The 22,392-nt window shown below is 37.8% G+C and overlaps 1 protein-coding gene across 1 annotated transcript in view; it reads right to left on the reverse strand.

Moving 5' to 3' along the window:
• The window catches only part of LOC135696291 (uncharacterized), a 73,463-nt gene extending 51,997 nt beyond the window's left edge, over positions 1 to 21,466 (reverse strand). Inside the window, exons 1-10 of the mRNA XM_065215640.2 lie at positions 19,352 to 21,466; positions 19,068 to 19,143; positions 13,768 to 13,923; positions 12,746 to 13,137; positions 10,417 to 10,576; positions 9,300 to 9,545; positions 4,914 to 5,306; positions 4,065 to 4,109; positions 1,705 to 2,211; positions 484 to 1,044 (exon numbers count right to left, since the gene is read on the reverse strand). Of these exons, the coding sequence (XP_065071712.2) occupies positions 484 to 1,044; positions 1,705 to 2,211; positions 4,065 to 4,109; positions 4,914 to 5,306; positions 9,300 to 9,545; positions 10,417 to 10,576; positions 12,746 to 13,137; positions 13,768 to 13,923; positions 19,068 to 19,140 (2,533 nt within the window). The 5' untranslated portion in view covers positions 19,141 to 19,143; positions 19,352 to 21,466. The remainder of the gene's footprint in view (positions 1 to 483; positions 1,045 to 1,704; positions 2,212 to 4,064; positions 4,110 to 4,913; positions 5,307 to 9,299; positions 9,546 to 10,416; positions 10,577 to 12,745; positions 13,138 to 13,767; positions 13,924 to 19,067; positions 19,144 to 19,351) is intronic.
• Between the last annotated feature and the right edge of the window lie 926 nt (positions 21,467 to 22,392).

Consider the following 22,392-nt stretch of genomic DNA (forward strand, 5'->3'; position numbering starts at 1 on the left):
TTATTTTCCGAGTTGACACTCGAAACAGTCTTGACATTGAACATCACTCTGTATATTGCAGCACTACACTTGACATGCAGTTTGCATTCATTCTCAGTAAATTGCACATTCAAGAAGTTTCCGTTTAAAATTTGTTTTGACTTCAACTTGACATTGTTGAAGTTCAATCAGCTTTTCGATGAGCTTGACTGTTTACAGATCTCAACAGAGTTTGTCATTCTAGGAAAACAAAACTCCTTGATCACTTTGTTAGTTCATCACTGAATGTGAGTGAACTATTCACTTTACTTTGGAAGCACGTTTAAAAAATTCATTACCTAAGAAATTTAAGAAACATCTAAGAAACTTTTGATAGCAAAATGGCCAGAAAATTTAACTGCCTACCAGCACCGGACCTTAGTTTCTTATAAAAAATACGTGTATTGTGCTTTAAATCATGACAAAACTTTAAAGAACAAGCCGAGAGAAAAAGCTTAAACTTACCACTGATGCACTCCAAGCTGCCAACTTCAAATGTGATGTACTCCGGTGGATTGCCTGTATCGCCAGCTCTCAGAGTGGTTAGAGGAAGTTGAGACTTTTGTGAGTAAACGATAATGTCATTTCTTATTACATTATCATTGTTTTGGCAATTACACGACCTTGTGGGTCCCGTTGTAGGGCAGTTATTTTCAGTCCCACATTTACATTGATAGTTGATCTTATTTCCATCACGATCATCAAACCATGAATAGTCCGGTAGAAGGGAGTTGTAGCATTCAGCAGTTACCTCTTGTTTGCACGAATCTGCTACGTTTATTACAGCCAGTATACTTTCAAAGTCCTCGAGGTACCGAATAAGCCTGACATAGCTTCCGTGTTCCTCATAACCATGAACACGAATAGACAGTCCGCTAAGTTCGTGATCTATGCGCGTCACAAAGTTGCTATCATTCTTTGAACAGTGAACAAAAATGTTTTTCACTGACGTCGAAATGGTGTACTTTCCTGCTGCAAATGAATTTACTTCCAAAGCATGTTTGCATGAGCTATAAACCCTCATATCTAAAAAGCGAAAAGCTTATAAAGAATGGCGTGATTGACAAGGAAAAATATTAAAAAATCATATCACATATTTATAATATTTTTCAAGCAAGTGGGTAAAGGTTTGCTACTGTTGAACGAGTTATAGGCCCTAGACGCACCGAACAAGATTTCAGGAAAAACTTCTGAGACACTTAACTTCTATTGTTCATAGAGAAAAGGGATTAAGCTAGTTAGTAAACAAATGCTGATTTTCCAATGCGCCCACCCAAATTGTCACCGAACCAAATTCACTAATCCCTCAAGGTTCCGTCCTGCCCCAGAGCAGGATGAAGTCTGTAAAACGGAAATGATTAGCAATTAACGCATTTTTCTGGCGCCACAGAATACCCAAAGTCAAATCGTTCTTTGTTTTAAACCACTTTACATTAACCAAACAGCAAACAACAATTTTACACACCAACTGCAGAGCGCTCGGATTTCCAAGCGGAAATCGGATTCTTTTTGTCAAACTTGAAAAAGTTTTCTCGATTTTCCACTTTGACAAAGATAATGAGTTTTATGTCAGAAATCAGTGCGGCCATACATAATCAGGGATAACTAAACGAAATAAAATTCAGATGATTAGTGTGATGTGGACATGTTCAGTTAAAATACAGTTAAAGTATCTGGAATCAATACCTTGAAAGCACTCTACTGGGCCAATATCAAACATCTGGTAGTGATTGGACAAGCTAATACTTTTTCTGATTATTTTCGTAAGTGGCAATTTTTTTGTGACATTATATTGTTTGATGTCTTTTTGTACAACAGAAGCTGAGGCCACACAGTTGCATGTACCGCCAACGCAACTTCCAACAAGCAACTCATTATTCCAGCCATACAGATCTGAATCAGATATGCCAGTCATCATGCACGTAAACGAGACCTTCTGTTCACAGGACGAGGCTGAGTTTATCAGATGTCTGATGATAGTCTTTGAGTTTTGTTCATACTTGATCGTCGCTTCAAAGTTGCTCTTCCATGGCCCAGTCACATTGTAAACAGGTAAATCCGGGAAGATGTAATACTTTACGCCATTTTCAACTGGAATGCACTTTAAAGGGAAGGAGCCCTCGACGTGATAAAGCTCATAGACAGAAACTTTTCTCCCATAAGCTGCCATTGCTCCCAAACAGGTTCCTGGCCCTGTAAAGTAGATATCATAGTATTTGCTACTGCCTAGATAGTTTAGATATAAGATCCCCTTCTTCGAAATGTGACCTGTGATTTTTAATCCTCATACCTAATCAGAACGTAATACTGTAAATTCTCTTTAATGCCTCCCTCTTAATTCAGCCTCCCCTCTCTTGTTAGCCCCCCCTTTTTCAGAAGGAAAAATAATAAGCCCCCTCACAATTTAGCCCCCCCCCTCTAAAAAACTTCATTTATGCAAAGATAGGTAAACTTGACAAAGTTAAAAGATAGGTTTATTTTATCCACTGGTCGTTCAATACTCCTCATCAAATTAGACTCCAGTGGTAATTTTCTATAGGCACGCGGCACTGATTGGCCGGTCGTGTGCTTGATTTTATCTGACTGGCCTATTTCGATCCACAACTGGATATATATTTTCATCGTGTTTTTTCAAAGCAATCTCAAAATTCAAAGCATTTTTCTTTCAGTCTGGACGGATCCGAAGACAAAGATTTAAAGTGCATTAAGCACGAGCCACGTGAGAAAATTTTTCCAAAATTACAGGCAGTTGGTACTCAAAGAGAGTTGAAGTCGCCCCCCGCGAATGCTCGATTTGAGAAGACGACATGGCCCAAGACGATATTTCAGAATTGCAACTGATGATGATGATTATGTTATTGATGAAAGAGCCTGATATGGTGTAATTTAATTCGGAAATAGCAAAAATTCGTCTGCCACTGAAAATGATTTTTTATTACGAATATTCATTAAGCCCCTCTCTCAATTAAGCCCCCTCTCTTATAAGCCCCCTTTTTAAAGTGCTGAAAATAATAAACCCCCCAGGGGGCGTTAACAAAAATTTACGGTAAGCTGTGCTCAGCATAGCGACCTCGATGCTGCAAAGAGGCTCGAAAAACGCAAATCGGAGTTCGCCTAGGATGTCAACGCTTGGAGTTAATAAAAGCTGGCGACTCTCATCGATCTTAGCAAAAATTTCGAAGCTTTAAAACTTGGATTTTCCATCTGTGCCCCTAGCCACTGAGCCAAAAATATTGTCACTTTTTAAACAGAGCACTTTTTAAACAAATAAGAAAAAATAAAAAATTGGAACTGAAATTGAATTTCAAAATGTCTTAAAAGGTTATCTTACTAGCTCAGTGTATGAATTATTGCAAGATCGAAGCACAGAATTTTTCAAGTGCGATATCGAAACCGTTATAATATCAATTAATGATAGCAACACCTAGCATTAGTTGTCATCTTAAAACCACAAAGCATAGAAAATCGAAGAAATGATGATTGATAATGATTGATAATTTCTGATTGTTTATCATATTACTGATTACTATTTTTGAAACTTTTTCCTAAATTGGGATCAAAGCCGAGAGAAGTTATAGTTTTTCACATATTTTGCAACAAATATCACTGGAGTTGCAAGGATGGGATCTTTGGCTATTAGGGAAGCAGACTAAAGATCCAAGGGTCTGTGGTTAGAATCATTTCCATGACAAAAACTTTCACTTGGAGAGAGGAGAGTTGTCCACTGTCTATGATTCAGGGAGTAAGAATTATGAGTTTTGGCTAAACCGGGGGGAGGGACCAGGACACTACTCGATAAGCACAGCCTCTTAGTGTCCCACAATCTGCCTCTCAGTGTCCCAAAATCTGCCTCTCAGTGTCCCAAAATCTGCCTCTCAGTGTCCCAAAATCTAATTTCAGAAGCTAGGTGGTAGCAAATCTAGACACAAACAAATATTACAGCAGTGAATTTGCAAAAAAATTATCATTCTAAAGATGTAAAATAGAATTGTAATTTTTGTTCTAACAAATTGTCATATAGACATTGAAAATGGCATTTTACTCACTGAATTTTGTCATATCCTCAGCCTTCTGGCTGTAGTCTCCTTTCCCTACAGAAAAAATTAAACTCAGATGACTTTAAATTTGCAAGGAATAATAAGTGTTTGATCAAAGACTCTAGATACTATAAAGATGTCGTACAGATACAAAAAAAATTCTAAAACCGATTTAGTCTTTGCAAATGATCAATTAAAAGATCAGCCAAGAAATTATTACACAGAAATATCTACTTTCTAACCAGCTCTAGGGATGATAACATTTTAGAAAAAGTTTGTAATCGTGCGGGAACGACCTTCATAGGAAGAGATGTCACCAGAGATCATATTTATTGAGTAATCTTCGCAATAAAGGAAAGAAATCACCTGAAATCTGTGAGTTTAATCTATCGTTTCAAGAGGCTTTAATTTAAAAAAATAGGGAAACCACGGTATGAAACTTGCTCCAGTAAGGAGCTTCCTTTTCCACTACAGACATTTTTATAAGAATAAATTTTTTAAGAGAATTTCACCTCAAAATTGGTGAAACTTAAAAATCGATAAAGAATTAAAGCCAGGCCCGAATTTAATCAAAAATTTGACTTTTATCTAAATGAGTTTTTTACCAAATAAGGCAAACTTGACTTCCACGTAAAAAATTCGAGAAACACTCAAGCTTGTATTGTGCCAGTATGCTTCGTTTCCTTAAATGTTTAGTGATGAAGAAAGTATATAGCAACGATATGTAATTTCTTACTAAGATCATTTTGCAATAATTCTAGGCTCAGAAATATAAAATTTTTTGAGAATATTGAGGCTTAGCCAAATTAAGATTCTTTTATATGCATCTTTTGCCGGAATATTTTATTCAAAGCTCACCTGGACTGAAGATATTCATGACATCGTTTGCAGACAGCCAAAAGCTCCACAACTTCAAATCGTGCAGCTGAGTTCCACGATTTGCTGTGTTCGCTCCAATATGGATCTTACTGGCACTATTGAGAAAAGCAACAGCTTCGACAAAGCTGCCATTGACTACAAGAACCCCATCTTCATACAGGCGTATACCAGACGATTTGGACCATGTGACAGCAAAATGTAACCAGCCGTTTTGGGCGATGTCATAGGTACCATTATAATGAACAGTTTCAGTTATAACATCGATATTTAACTTTTTCGCAGTTGTAAAGATGATTTTGAAGCCAACAAAGCTTTGACCGGCGTTTTCATTTCCAACTGTCATTACTGCAAATTCCTCGCTGTTAGATTTCACTGATCGAATAAAAAGTTACCTTTTATACAATTTAAACTTTCGTTAACTCGGACACAAAGCGAAATAATGATATAAAAAACATTAATCGCTTCTTTAAATAGCAAACCTAGATCAATGTTGGAAAAGAAATGAACTTTTAGAACGCATAAATTTTTTACCTATTTCAGGGATTTATTCGAAGATTGCTTCTCCTGTTTCAATGCGAATTGTTCCTAACAATAAGTCTACATGAAAATATTCTTACGTTGAATGATAAATGTCACGATTGTGATTGACTTGAAATTAACAATTAGAGCGTTTTGATTCGTTTATAAATGAACAATAGACTCGCAGACGATCGGTGGGAATGGGGATGTGCCTTTGTTTGTCGGTGTTGTCAAAAAGCTCCATGAAAAAACTTCGTCACGAAAGCGATTCAGATTTTCCAGAAGAAATCTTTTAAAGAAGAATAGATGGCGAATCAGGGCAGAGAGGCAGGAAGGTGTGTCTGTATCTTAAAATCGTAAACAGCTTGCTACATGATTTTGGCCTACCGGCATCGGTAGAATTGCCTTTCGCAAGTACGATTATGCACACATGTATTAATTCTGGTTGCAGCATCGGAGATAACAGTTACAAATTTCATATTTTGTTTAATCACTGTAAGTACGCAGAACCGAGGCTGCTGGGTTAGGTTTGTAATGCGACTCGATTGTCGGAATTTAAATGTTATGGAAACGAGGCTTGATATTCATTGCAAACGCAGTGGCGAAAATTCAGGCTTTCATTTGGGAGAGCCCAGGCTTACGATTTTCCGACAATATAACATCTTGGATCATGTCTAATTTTAAAGAAACTGAACATTTTGATGAAAATGGATGATTTTTTGACAGGACCTGCTAGAAATCTTTGCCGACCACGTCATAATTAAGTAGCAAGAAGAACAATCCATTTATGATTTTTGATATCAAGATCGATCATCTAAGATACAATTGATGAAACAAGAGGGCGACACTTTTGACAAGTCGTACGCTCATTTTCTGCATTTTTTCTTGTTTTCGTCAGTGAGAAATAAGTTTGAAAATAACTTTTGTCGCAAGAATCCAATGTAAATTCAGGCTAATCTTTACGGAATTGAATCAAATATACAATTCACAAGCAGTTTTGATCTTTGTCATATATTGTTTGATTGATTATTTAGTACTGGCAAGATAAAATATGCTAAGCTATGCTATGCACTGGGATCTGCCAATGGAGGGCCCGAAATTGCTTAGTTTCCAAAGGGCCAGAGACACAGCGAACACGGTCAAAACAATAAACAATTGTTACGAAGATGTTCGCCGATGTTTGAGGAACAAAACGATGTGCTTTGTTGACAAATCAAATAACCTAGGGAAACGAGAAAATGGCCTAGGCAAAGTGGGCAATTCGGGCAAATTTAGTTAGACTATCTTAGTTCCTTATTTTATCTTGGTACTGGCTAATATTTTATCAGCTATGCTATGTTCAAATTTTGCAAAAAAGGCACAGAAGAATGGCTATAGAGGCCCCTGGGGCAAATAGGGGAATTGCAGATCATCTGCGAGCGTAACGAGCAGAAAATTTGGCAAACAGCTTAAAATTCCTTTGCAGAACGATTTCTTGGAGTAATTTCGACACGTTTAACGGTTGTCAATTATCCGATGAAAGCCGGAATTTTCCGACGACATCGCTGATTGGATGGGGGGCCGAGCCCCCAAACTCCCATAGTGACGTGTACTTTAATTTTGCATTTCCTTCTAGAGTTATAGATCCAATTTCTTTTGAAAATTTGCAGATATATTTATATTGCCTATCATGTAACCTATCGTTTTTTGTGATGCAAACAGAATTTTGAAAAAAGCAAACATTTAGTAAACTAAAGCTTTTCGTCTGACACTCTTCAGAGTTTAAAACGTCAGAACATAGATCAAAAACTCTACGCTAAGAAATATATATACCCAGTTGTGGATCGAAATAGGCCAATCAGAAACACGAGCACATGACTGTAAAGGTTGACCAATCAGTGCCGCTTGCCTATCAGAATGTTACCAGTGGAGTCCTAAGGTGAAAACGAACTCCTTTTGTCTACACAGTAGCGATTTTTTTCGTGCTTATGTAGATAGATTCTAAAACTGCTAGGTGGAACGACGATCGGGCTTTACCAATAATCTGAAACACGTCGCCATTATAGTTTTTTGCACAATCTGGGTTTTCTAGCAAATGCTGCCCGATAGCAGAATCGCAGGTTTTAGTAGTAATTTTGGATTTGCAAGACCGAGGTGGCTGTTCTCTTTGGGGATGTGTTTTGTTTCTAATATTAGATGGAACGTGTTGTTTTATCCTATCCTCCAATCTTTGGGTGGTGCGTCCTACGTAGCCAGAATCACACTGGCACGTAAATTCATAAACAACAGAACTTTTTTTGTGGCAGAAACGCAGTCCTTTTGAATGGACGGAAGGGCCTTTTTTGTACTGTAAACAACACGTGGGTTAACCGCGAAGAAACAATTTGTTATGGCCTGTTTTATTTGGCTTTCAAAACGTAGGGAGCTGTTACCGATCCAGGATAGTTTTAGATAGACCGGGCACTTTTGAGGACCAAATTTTACGTCAGCCGAGAAATTTCCTATCTTCTCCTTAATGTAAACTGAAATAACATCTTCTGGATAGCCGTTCTCCAGAAAAATCTTAGTTAGTTTTTCAAGTTCCGAGTCGAGTTTAGACTTGGAACAAATCATCAGTGCCCTATGTGTAAGCGTTTTGATGAGGCTGATTTTTCTTTGTTTTGGGCAAAACGAACTCCATCGAGTGTATAACCCCGAGAAAGTGGGTTTACGGTATACACTGGTGAGAAATCCAGTGTCAAATTTTTCAACCAAAACATCTAGAAATGGCAAGGAGTTATTTTCTTCCTTTTCAAATGTAAAATTTAGGGCTGTGTGAAGACCATTAAGGCGTTTTAGGAAAATATCACACTCAGCCTCTGTTTTGAAAATAGTATATGTGTCATCCACATACCGAAAATAGACACCTGGCTTTTGGTCGCAGTCAAACAACCGCTCTTCATGAAAGCCAACAAAGATATTGGCCAAGGCAGGTCCCAGAGGGCTACCCATAGCGACACGATCCTTTTGTTGGTACATTTCATTGTTAAAACTGAATTCAACTGAACGTGTTGCAGTTTCCATCAGTTCAATGAATACTTCCTCTGGGAATGGTGGGCTATTAAGCTCGCTCCGGTACAAAGCGTCGGCACATATTTTGGTCTCATTCAAAGGGACATTAGTGAAAAGACTGCTAATGTCGAAAAAACACATGAAAGATGTTTCGTTTTCGATGTTCAAGTTTTGCATGAACTCAGCGAACGTAAAAGAGTCCTTGATACAATGTTTTGAATATTTTTGAAGAACAGGGTCCAAAACTTCAGAAAGCCACTTAGCCAGTTCGTGTTGTGCTGAGTCAATCATAGACAAAATGGGTCTAAGTGGGACATTCGGCTTGTGTATTTTAGGGAGGCCATACATCTATCTACATAAGCACGAAAAAACCGCTACTGTGTAGACAAAAGGAGTTCGTTTTCACCTTAGGACTCCACTGGTAACATTCTAATAGGCAAGCGGCACTGATTGGTCAACCTTTACAGTCATGTGCTCGTGTTTCTGATTGGCCTATTTCGATCCACAACTGGGTATATATATTTCTTAGCGTAGAGTTTTCGATCTATGTTCTGACGTTTTAAACTCTGAAGAGTGTCAGACGAAAAGCTTTAGTTTACTAAATGTTTGCTTTTTTCAAAGCCATTTACAAGTTTTGTACCACCAAAAGATTGTTTAAACAGAAGTTTGTTATCCAGTGATCAGAATTAATTCACTGCTATGAATGGCACCCTAGAAACAACTTTCTTTTTAACATCATTCAGGGACTTGTAGCTATACGCAATACACTGCTTGGTAAAACAAAAGAATTCCGTAAAGGCAAAAAGAAAAACCCACCGTTAAACCAAAATGCGACTGAAAAACCGTCCGCGCAGTTCGTGGGATTCGCAAGACAGCTTGAGTCGTACGATGACAGATCCGCGCTGACTGAGTCATTGACAAATTCAAGCTTCCCTGCATCGTGGGCAGTGTAGCTGTTTGTATTAATCATCTTTGATGTCAGAAGATGAAGACCTCCAACGATGTCAGGGAAAAAAGTAGTGGTGCCGTTCTTTATCGTGTTGAAAGACCAATGATGGTCGGCTGAAAATAATGGCCTTATTTCAAAACATGAAACAAGTGAAATTCAGAAATTTCAGACAACAAAGCGATAAAATATTCTACTTTTATCGATTACCGTAGCAATAAAGATATTAGTAAGTTTTTACAGTTTTCAAGCAACGTGTTTCTTGCAGAAATTGACAACACACTCAGACGAAGGACTTCTCGACGAAAGAACATTGGATTACCTTATTAACTAAGCATTTTCAAGACAAACTCTATCCAAACAATAAGATCATCTTTTGCAGTTGTAAAACTGTAACTTTAAAAAACTATAGTGATTCAAAAATTGACGATTTAGAAGGATACTGTCTACCAGAAATAAAATTAACTGTATGGGAAAGAATTCTGTGATTTCTTACACATTTACAAAATTCACAAGCGTTATGGAAACCTGCAAAATGAACTAAGTAAGGTGTTTAAAAGGCAAATGCACTTAAAACATAAAAAGTCCTTCAAGAAAAAGAAGTAGAAAATAAGGAACACTGCAATGCAACGCAACGCAACGCAACGCAACGCAACGCAACGCAACGCAACGCAACGCAACGCAACGCAACAATAAACACAAGTAAATTGATGAAAGCTAATATTTTGCCCCCGGCATTTACATTTGCTTCAATGAAGCCCCGTATGCCGGGGCGAAATATTAGCCATAACTGATTTATGTGTGTTTGTTGTTATTCATTCTTGTCGTGTTGCAGTGTTACTTATTTTCTAGATTTTTCTCGACTTTTCACCGCAAGCATTCTATAGGAGTCCGTCGAGCAGCCTGCTACCATGGCCTTTCCTTTATTTACATACTCTAAGAATAAGTTTGTACACTTGCATTTCGAACTAAAATAGAAGATGATACCTTGTAGATAATGAAAACCTCCGACTTCAAGGTAAATTGCCTCTCTTGCATAGTTATCATAGGTATTCGAAGTGACTCGAACAGATCTCGCTCTGAAAGGATCGACCTTGATTCTGCAAGCTTTTTGAAACCCAAGTATTATTTGCCTACAATAGGTCGTCTAGAGAGAATGATAAAAGGATCATAGATCAAGAACAAGCAAAAACTGTCAAATCAAGGAAAATGAAGTTAAATGAATCCAAGAGCATCTTGACAAAAGCAATTACAGAATCCAGGCAATGCTCACAACCGATTATTTGACCATAAGCACATCAATACCGTTGACGGATCAATAAACCTTGTCCTTTTTGTTTAATCTAAATATATCAGTTACGCAGCAAGTTGCGGCAAATCTCGCGGGCGACGCGAAAGAAAGCAGATACTAGGGCATAACTCAATCATAAAGTATGATCACTGATGTTATTTAAGAAAATCCTTAACCAAACATAGCATGGCAGAGAAGTCCAATCCCACCTCAGCCATAAATTGTATTTACATAGAAGTCTGGGTATTACATGATCTAGCCATTCGTTCAACAGGGTTGAAAAGCCCGTGCTGTCCACTTTGAAAGCTGAGCTATTCATTATAAAAATTACAAAAATCTGCAGCGCAGCCAGAATCGGCAAATTTTCATTCATTCTATTGTTACAAGAGGATGAAGCTTGGTACGTTGATGATATCGTGATGTTACGCTTCTGTTTCGGGTAAGATTGGACAGCTAAGATTGGTTCTATTAGCAACCTTACCTCTTCCAGGATACAAACATTGTGGTTACGTTTTCCCCTACTTTCAATGGTGTATAAATATATCTTAATAGTGACGTCTCCTTTTAAAAAAAATGCAATGCACTTCGGCAGACTAGGTAAACAGGTCTTAAGTGTTGGAAAAGTTGGGATGATTCAAATTTTGCGAGAGTCGCTGACCTAAACATTGTGAATTGAATGCTTCACTGCAACACATGCATTGTGTAATATTGATCACATGGCTTCACCTGTCCAATCAGTCTGTATATTTGTCAGAAGCCACAATACAAGTTGTGGGGCAAAAATTGCTTCCTCAGAAAAACATGGCATAAACACCAGCAATTCAGTCCAGAGGCTACGTTTCCACATCATCGAGAGCAAGTTTAATGCATGACCGCAAATCGGTCAACTCACAATTAAACTATAGCAGGAAGAGTTTACTAAGGCAAGTTACACAAAAAGTCCTGATTCAGTTCATATTGGGAAGGCAGTGGACACGAAATGTTCCTTTTCCCCATTACAACCGATGCGCCAGCCTTATATAACAGCATCAAAACGTCAAATAGCATAGAAGATGCCTGAAGGTCTGGCTAATTGTACGGATCTGCCTAAATGCCGTCTGGATATAATATAATGTCTAGCATTGCAAAATGGCATAAAATTCGATGAGAGGTCAGCGGCCACCGATTGACGAATACAAGGAACCAATCAAACGCGTCATTCTCCGTCTAACATGACTTTCGATCCGCATTAGGATACTAGTTTTTGCTTACTACTTCTATCCGACGTTTATACATCGAGGATACATTAACTCTGTCTAAGGCTACGTTGACACTGCTCCATATTCGTTTCGCTCCGTTTTCGTCGATGAAAACGCTGTCCGTTCACACTTATCCGTTTTCAAATGAATACGATTTGAATACGGTTAGTGTTCACACTGCTCCAACAAAAACGCTGTTGGTGGCCTCATTTTTGAAAAGAGGCGTTCACGAAACCTCAACAAATTGGTGTCACTATGAATTAAAGTAAATAAAAGCAAATTGTGAAAAACTTTGTTGTAACAGCTACCAGGCCATGGTGAATTCTCAATTTAAATTTTGAGATTTGGTGTGCTAGAAAGCACGTATTTTGTTGCCACTATTAATGTATTCAAATGTCTCCGTTTTTGGTGTTCACACTGAAAACGGAGCGTATTCAATATGATGTATTCGCAAGCTTCCGTTTTCATTTGCGTTTTCAAACGACTCCGTTTTCATAGCAGAGTAGTGTGAACGCAAGGCAAAAACGGATTAGTTTGACTCCGTTTTCATTTGAAAACGGAGTAGTGTGAACTCTGTCTTTAATTCGAACAGGTGTAATTCGAACTGTTACTAAAACAAACAAAATTCTTAGGTCTCTCACAAATAAATTTCTATAATTAGAATCACTGTAAATCGAAAATTTTGTAAATCGACAGTTTTGTAATTCGAAAATTTTGACAATCCCCTAGTGAGTTCGATTTGCATAGATTTGACTGAATTAAAAAATGATACAAAATTGAAACACACCGCAGCGTAGGCAGGGTCCTTTCCGTAAATGATCCTTTTCCCATTGACATCGCGGTAACTTATGGCAAACCTTCGGTCTGGGGGGGAAATACCACTTATCCTGATGTTGTTTCCAATAATAAAGTAGAAAATCCTCTTCATTTCCAAGAAATCTATTTCCAGGAATATAGGAAGCAATCCGATGACGTTCTTTTGAAGATAGGCTTGGTCTGCCGGAATTAATGTCAAGTAAGATCTATGAGAATCCCAGTAAGTTTTTGATGCCTTCCATCCACCGGAGTCCAAAAAAACATACCGAGCTTGATTGGCAGATATTTGATTATCCGGAACAACAAGCTGGTCCCCAAATATTAGGCCATTGACCATGCCGAGTGGATTACCCAATGAAACACCTTAAATAAAGATCGGAAGGAAACTTACAAAAATAGCAGTGGTCACAACATAAGAAATTCAGTTGAACATAAGATTGGTAAAAGTCGCACATTTGCGAAATTAGGGAAATGAATGTAAGTAGTAGAGAGGTGGCCATAGCATCAGAATATTGCAATGTTACAATGTCGTTTAAAACATATAAGCCCCGTTTACACCATTTTGGCATAAGAGTTTATTGGCTTTAGAAAGGTCAGGTATTATCTCACGCTAAAAATCAGATCCCGAATTAAGATAACGTAGAAGGTAAGCATAAAGGGCAGTTAGGCAAAATGCTGTGAGAAAATTTGAAACGCTTTTATTCGTCTAAATCATTTTTCCTCTACCCATCTTAGGAATAAGAAATGCTAAGTATGTTCAATAAGAAAACATACTTCTGCTATTCCCGGTAAAAATAGAAACCTGGAGATATAAAAGGGGCATCAACGTATTTCACAGGTGTAGAGTTACTCTTTGAATGCAGGAATTCCTGTATGATACGATTCATAAATAACTGCAAGTGTCTTTCAACCATTTCAAATACGATCTATGGGTTTTGGAATCAAATCCGCTGGAAGACATGCAATTACATTGAAGAAATTACAGAAAGTTACCAGGAAATTTTCCGATGCTTGCACATCTAACATTAGATGCAGACTCAACCCATGCATCACAGAGAAACTTGTCATATCTCTCATGACATGGCTGGTAGTCGTGGACTGAGGGCCGAGAACAACATGATCCACTCTGACTAAACAGCAAGCAGCTCTCTACAGAAAACAAAAAAAATTATCATGAGCACTGTCACAGGTTTGAAAATTGGGGAGGGGGGTGGCCAAGGGAAAATTTATAACCCATAATAAAAGATTTTGAAAAAAGCTCTATTACTTTGCAGAAAAGTGGGGACATGCCCCCTGCCCCCCTTCATCGGTGGCTCTGTTTATTTCAAACAAGACTTTGTTTGGGGCGCTGAAAAATTTCTGTAATAACGCAAGGAAAATTAAAGCAATTAATCTAAATATTAAAGCTAGTAATTCATCAATCAGTTTGATTATTTTATCAATTTCTCATTATCTTTTGTGGAAGATTTACATGGCGTTTTTTTAATGCTTTACATAAAATTGATGTTACGGTGGTGTTGTTTTATTGGAAAACGAAACACTACAACTCAGGTCTTGCTTATATTTTTACTTCTGTTTTACTGATCTACTAACCACTAGTACTTAATACTAGCAAACAAGTTTTTTCCTGTATATAAACAGATAGCATTAAATGTCATTAGATCACATACGAATACATTATATCACGTTAGGCTGCGTTAGGTTAGGTTAGGTTACGGTTCGTTACATTACATGATGTTTACATCACATAAAAGCCGGGCATTGCATTTTAATTCTGATACAGCTTTGCTATACGCAATTCCCTTTACTTCTTGGTCACTATAAGTTCCTGACAAACACTAAACCCACTGAGATGAATAAGGATAACTGACAGAAGATTCCATAACTAGCAAACGATTAAAGATTTAGATGTGTTGCGTTGCGTGTCTATTAGCCTCAATTCTGACAGCACAACTGGTTCCCGTCCTAGACATTGACATTTGCGCTTTAAAGATTCCCTAGACTGTCAGTTTTTAGTAAATAACGTATCTATCTCAGCGATGTTGGTTTAGATTGCATAAGTGCCAGTGCTTGATGCTGACCCTCAGGGGCGCAGTGGCTGGGGGGGCAGGGGGGGCAGCCGCCCCCCCTGGCAAAAAATTTGTCGGATTGTCGGAAAATCCAACGTTTGTCGGAAAATTTGAAATATTAGACAAAATGTAAGGTTTTCATCGATCCTGTCCAAAAGGTCGCATATTTTTTTAAACCTGTCGTAAAATAGGGCATGCTCAACCCTTCTTACTTATTTTCATTAGAGTATTTATCGGAATCATCGCATTGCTGAAATTTGTAAAGGAAATTAACGCTCTGGTCTCAGTTATTTTATAAACTCCCATTTCCGACAGTAAAAATTCAACTCAGTTCATTTCGAAATGAATTCGCTGGTGTTGTAGAAGACGCAAAAAGTTATTATTTTCGCCATGACTTAGAAGAGGAAAATTTTGTCGAGCGACGAATACGCAGAAAGAAAAAGATGCCAGGGGAAAATTGCATAGATGAATTAGAGGGAAATAGGGAATCCGTATATCATCGTGATAGTGGATACAGCTATCAGCTCAATGAATACAATATTTACGTCTCATAAGGCAATTTTGACAGATTTTGCCTTGCTCAACCCTGAATGTTTTCAAAAAACAATTGAAAGGCAGTTGTGTGCAGTGTAATTCAAAAAGGTTGCGAAGAATTACGGCCTGGATGACGAAAAATTAAGAGATGAGTACAGCTCGTTCGCCAATAATTACCGTAAATTTTGGAAAGTTAGAGCAAAGAGCAACCCTCTCCCGGCTGCAGAAGAAAGAGAAAACTTTTCAGTTCCATTCAGTTCTTCAGTTGATGATAAGTATAACCTGCAAAGTGCCTTTCCACAGCTGGTCCTTCTTTACAAGGTTCTCTTCACTTTGCCAATAGGTTCAACAAACTATGAAAGAGCTTTTTCAAAGCTAAGGATTGTAAAAAAATCGGCTACGGTCAACGATGGGACAAGACCGCCTTTCCTCTCTGATAACAATCAACGTCGAAAGTGATATTTTACAGTCGATAGACTATGGTGACATCATCGATTTGTATGCTGCCACACCTCTTTTGAGAAAGATGCTGCTTGAGTAACAGTTTATATAAATTCAGTTAAAAGAAAACTATTCTTTTGGAGGCGTAATATCTATTTAAGGTTTAGCATAAATAAATGCAAAGTAATTATGATGCGATTTAAAACTTGCCAAAAAAACTTTTTGCTATAAACAGCTATAAACACTGACTTGACAGTTTATTGTCTAGTATAGCGAGAAGACTTGTAGGGTGTAAATTTATAACTAGTTGCAGTTTTGTTCATAGCGATTTATATTTGATAAGTTTTGTTAGAATAAAGGCTATTGTTGAACTTGAAGGTGTATAACGAACGATCCATTCGTTAACGATTTCGAGATCCATTCGTGATATTGTAGTATCAAGTGTTGCAGTATATGCAGCAAGGGTAATCTTCAAGGAATGTATTGAGAAAAAATTTTTCCGAAAAATCATAGTTTTATCGGAAAATTTTCCGCTTTGCCCACCCAAAAAGTTAACTCCCACTGCGCCCCTGCTGACCCTGACACATAATCAGTACAAAAGATACTTGAATGTTTAACAGGTGGCATGTTTCAATATCTAAATGCCACTTAGTGATAACAGGTGTTGAGATAAACATTGGTTGAGTCCTACTTTACAGAGATTCAGAAGTATGTTTCAAACAACATTCATTCTTTCAGTGTTGGGGAAGTCAGTTATTGAGGAATTCCTCAAGGATCTTTATTGGGTCTCTTACTTTTCTAACGTATGTCGATGAATTTGCCTAGTATATCTTAAGTCCTTTTTTCTGTTTGCTAACGGTAAGAACATCTATACGAAGTTTCAGAAAACAGTAAAGCTAAGGATTATATTCTACAAAAAACTGCTAAAAGCAAAGCATCGGCCTAAAGCAGAAACGATGCTTTTAACATTGAAAACAGTTCTTTTGTATTTGATTCCCCCACAAGAAATTGTCTGCGCATATCAAACTTGAATAAAGTCAGTTTAGGCATGAAGCTGGATGAGCGCCATTCTTGGACCCTTTATATCTCGACAAACTGAAAAACGCTTAAGAATCTGCCTTAAAAACCTCTCACCCCCTTCATTCTGAGAGTTTTGAAATGTGAGTAAAGGGGTTTTTTTCGAAACATAGAGAATATGTTTTAATACGGTCTTCAGTTAACAAAATATTTTGATGCAAAACTAAAATCAAAAGTGAGGGGATTCCTCGTCAATGGCCAGGATTATAACGTAATTATTCACTTTCATTAAGAAGAGCTAAAAAATTCTGGTCTTGTTTTCATTCTTTTTTGTTTTTAATTGGAAACGGGAGAGCGGCTGTCTCGATTTATTGATCTAATAGAGAGCTCCCCCTTACAAAGGAGCAAATACATGCTAATATTTGCCTTGAATAAACTACAATTACGTTCAAAAAGTATTGGGACAAATTCGATAAACGAATTAGGGCGTTGCGTTGGATTCGGTGTTGCAACGGAAACTTTTTCAGATTGGAGCAGTCTTTTTCCAAATAATCTAGGGCTATGCATCCCCAAAATGGAATTAAAAGTTAAAAAAATACTTCAACTTTTGAAGCATAACCATAAAAACATAGGATTTTTTCGATTTTCCTGATTATAACAGCAAAATATGCAGAACGTTTGCATGGCCTGACAATGACAAAGTCACATGACCTTCCAAAAATTTTAGAGCTGTGCAAACAAATACAACTTTTTACGTTTGCATAACAAATTACAAAATCAAACTTTTAAACTTCAAATAAAATTTACTACATAAACGAAAACGCTACAATTTCATTAAATCATTGCATTTATTCAAGCTACATACTTTATAAATTGTGTAACATTCAAGGAGAAGCTATTGTATTCGTTGGCGATGTTTAATTTTTGTTATGAGAGAGCATTTTCTTCTTATAAGCTGGAAAATTTTTATTTCTTATGTTTTTATAGCCATGTTTTTGCTTATGTTCAAAGATTTAGCTTCTTTTTACATGACAACATAGTTTCTGGCGCGGTTTCTAGTAAGGATTCAAACCTATTACTTCGCAGTTTCCGCAGGAATGACCTCGGCGTCGTAAACTTCTTCGGTCTGCCAACCCCTTGTGAATTTTTACTGTTCTTGTACGGAAAAAATTTTTACACACCAAAAAGCTGCATTCATTGAGCAACCAACAATTGACGCAATTTCACAAAATCTATTTGCTTTATTATAGTAGAAAGCAATTTGTTAGCGCTTCTCTTAACTCAGTTCTTGAATTTTAAGAACTTCCATGTTTTCGTCTCATAAAAGGCTTCAAAATATCAACGATGCCTTGTGAAAATTTCATGGAAATAGCTGCCGTACTTTTTTAATGAGAAAGATTTAAAAAAGTCTTTCCAAGTTTGTTGCATAAAATGTTTTCGAAATTTCGAAGTACTTTTTGAACGTAAGTGTTTATGGAATTTCTAAGCTTTAAACAATGTTTCAACTGTTCATTGAAGGTTTGGATGTATATCCTGGTCCGAAGAAACATTGCAAAAATTAAAGAATCGAGGACATATTGAAGCAAATTGGCTCATAGTAACGAAGTTGAACATTCTTTGTCTAAAAATTGTTTTTGCAATGGACCGTTCATAGCTTTTCAAGAAGATAATCTCCTGTATAGATGTGCCATTTTAGCACTCGAGTACACCTGAATTCTTTAAAAAAAATACTACAATACTTATTAACAGTGGCAAACCTCTCTGCAGGTACAAGACACAACAGGGTTCATTCACTGTTATCGTGTAGACGGGCTTTTAGCGCTTGAACTTTCTTAACAAATGATTGAACACTATGAATCGAAGCGATAGCCATGCAAGCTTTTCAGAATTTCATAGGGATTGCTCAAGATTTATTGCTAGCAGCAATACGGTCATTTTATGGAAGATAAATTTATCATTAATCTCAGGGCCATCGCTACGGGGGTGAGGGGATGTGACAGGGAAGGGGTATGACAGAAAACAGTATTGTTAAAACGAGAAATTTTTTACTACTTAGGGTGCTTCATCGGCAAGTTTTCAGATTTGTCGGAAAATGTAGATGGCTAACCCACTTTGTCAGCAACTAGGGTCAGGGCATCCCCCTTGTACACCATAGCTAGCGACGGCCCTGATTAATCTCCCTGTATCTTCCACAGCATCGAAACAAACAGATAACTTAAAAATATCACTTACGATCGATATAAGCAAATGTCTTGAAAGGCAGCAAGATCACAAACAAAACCGCCAATGAGATAAGCATTTTCATACCCTGCGGATAGATAAAAGTACATAAATATGGTAGAAGGTATAAAACTTCGTGAAAACTACGTGAAACTATTCAAACGCAGAGATTTTATGCTTTTGGTTAGCAGTATTCATAAAATAAAGATATTCAACTAATGCAATCATACATAAAGATTCACGTTTTAGTTTTTCAGAAAACAAATGCAAAAGGTGTAAATAACAAAAGCACTTACAGTTCAGCACCTTTAGTCTATAGATAAATACATTTTACCGCGTTGTTATAAAACTCCAGCACAAGATTTAAACAGAGCATAAGACTGGTAATCAAAATTGGAGGAGAATATTCAATAAAATACCACGACACCATCAATAGCGCATTCAGACGATTGAGTCTGTCAAATTGAACAGTACAACCTACAAGACACCAGTTCGAGACTGCATAGCAACGCCGCATAGCAACTCGATTAAATCAACATGCAAGGCATGCTCGTTTTCCTGTAATTAGCGTACCGATTTCTATTGCTTGCGGCCACGAAATGATGATGACTCAACCTCACAAGCAAGCCAACGATCTAGAAAACTATTTTCTCATTGCCAGAAGGGAAGTTGGGACAACTTTTAGCAGAAACAATCGATCCTTTGTAGCATCGTGTAATTTAAGATACGGATATAGCGGCAATAAAGTTTTGATTGGTAAAAATGTATTGCTATTGTCAATTTTGTCATTGTTTTTCTTCGCATATAAGGGTTCTGTGCTCCTACCTTAAAGCTACCTCCAAACGCACTCAAGTTACTGAAAATCCAAACTGAAACCTAAATGCATCCAGGTTATACTGGAAATCGCACTAAATTAAAGCCACATTACGCACCTTTTATGGTTTGACTTCAAAATGCAAAAGCTCTGTCGAGGAATTTTACAGACAAGCTATCTAATAGTTCAAAAGCCCGAGCCTTACTTACTATCGATACTTATAGTAAGGGGTCTGGAACTTAGGCTAATAGCCTAACAAACTGAAAAATAACCAGCGGAAAAGAAGTTATTCAAAAGAACGTCGACTGTAGCACATGAAACGTAGGGGTTAGTTAGCGAACCGGAGTCGAGGAAGGTACGTCCTCTTTTTAGTAAAGCGCTCATTGTTTTACTGGTTCCCTCTTAAGAACCTATAGAGGGGATTCCATTTTTCTAGGAACCAGTTTCCCTCTCTAGCTCTCTCCTGCCTGGGTTTGCAAACTTCAACTTCCCGAGCTGGGGGTTTTGCCCGAGTCTATGCTCGAGAAAAATACAAAGCAGGCAGATAAATTTCATCATTGACTTAGACGGACCTGTCGATGAAGAAATTCATCGCATCCCTATTATTTTTGCAACAAATAAATGAATTTTTGTGTACGAAGAAAATTTATTTATTTCGACGTATTCATAACTGTCTTCAACAGCATCTTAAGAGTACCAGTATTCTTCGTACACAGCGACAGGATACCTACCTTTTAGCTTAGATGAGAGCCCTAAGCAAAAGATTTATCTACACTCACTGGCTTTGTGCAAAACAGGCTATCTTTAATTTGAAAGTTATCATAGTGAATTATTCAATGGTAAAACAGGTAACCTGTGCACATCAACTAGCACTATCAACTAATAAATTCATAACCAAATGAATTGATATACCAATATGCGGTTGCGTTTGTTTCAACATTTTCGACTTTCAAACGAAAACTTTCCAGAAAGAAGAAAGGTTTAATATGGTGTCCGCCGGACTCCTCGAATCACGCGATGACAGCATAAATACTGGGCGGACAGCGCAAAACAAAGAGAGACAATATAATACAGGTAGATAATTAATTACAGAAGGAAAATATTAGAACTGACACTTCGCGAACAAGGGTTCATCAGAGTAATGTATGGTCCCTTTACATATGCATAGCTTAAATGAACACCTCCAGCAAATAAATGCCTCATGCTCATCTTTTCACACAAAAACGGAAATGAACTCATCCTATTATAAGAAGCCGCAACAGCATCGTCTTAAATCCAAAAAGAGGCGAGAATTGCCGCTGAAGAGGCACTTGCAAACTCTTCGTACTTTGGAATCTTTCCAACCACCCCCTACTCCCCCAACCACACCTACCCCCATCCACATCTACCTCCAACCACACCTACCCCCAACCACACCTACACCCAACCACACCTACCCCTAACCACACCCATATCCCCATCCACACCTAGTTTCCCAAAAACCATCCCTAACCCCTAACAACACCTACCACCAACCACACATACCCCCTGCTACACCTACTTCCCTAACCACACCTACACCCAACCACACCTACACCCAACCACACCTACACCCAACCACACCTACCCCTAACCACACCCACATCCCCATCCACACCTAATTTCCCAAAAACCATCCCTAACCCCTAACAACACCTACCACCAACCACACATACCCCCTGCTACACCTACTTCCCTAACCACACCCAATCCCCCCAGCCACACCTACTTCCCCAACCACACCTACACCCAACCACACCTACCCCCTAAGACATCTGTCTACACTACTTTCCCATTACTTCACTTCATTCAATTTGCTTTCGTAGATACTCAATCACTTCCTTTGAACTTTAGTTTCTATCTTTTTTTCGCAAATGTGAAAGTATGCAACTAATTATATATACGAGATCATGGGTTTTGAATACCACTCAATAAGTCCTTTCCTCCTATTCAACACACACAGTGTTTGAAGCTTATCATAAATTTGTTAAATTTGTATGAAGAAGACCAATTTGGCATGTTTTTCCATGATGTCTTCTCCAAATTGTCTTCTTCTTCTTCCTCTCCTTAGACCTTATCCTGATTAATCAGGGTTAGTCGCCCGAATCCTCCATCTCCATTGTTTTCTTTCCTCTGCATCTTCCCCGGTCAGGTTCAGTTCCTGCATGTCTCTCTTGATGTTATCCTTCCATCTCGTTCTTGGTCTTCCCCGGCCTCGCTTCCATTCACCTCTATAGACATGATGTCTCTAAACAAATGTCCAAACCATCTGAGCCTATTCTCCCTTGCTTTCGCTATAATTATACACACTTCTAGCTTCTTTCTGATCTCATCATTCCCTTTCTTGTCTCTCAATGACACCCCAATAATCCGTCTCAGCATTCGCATCTCCGTTGTTTCCAATATCTTTTCCTCCTTTCTAGTCAAAGCACATGCCTCAAAAACCATAGAGCAGTACTGGTCTTAAAACTGTTGTGTACAATTGTTTTTCTAATTGTGTAATAA

This window comes from Rhopilema esculentum, chromosome 14 (genome assembly GCF_057945365.1).
Source record: "Rhopilema esculentum isolate cy_ngs chromosome 14, ASM5794536v1, whole genome shotgun sequence".
Classification (NCBI taxonomy): domain Eukaryota; kingdom Metazoa; phylum Cnidaria; class Scyphozoa; order Rhizostomeae; family Rhizostomatidae; genus Rhopilema; species Rhopilema esculentum.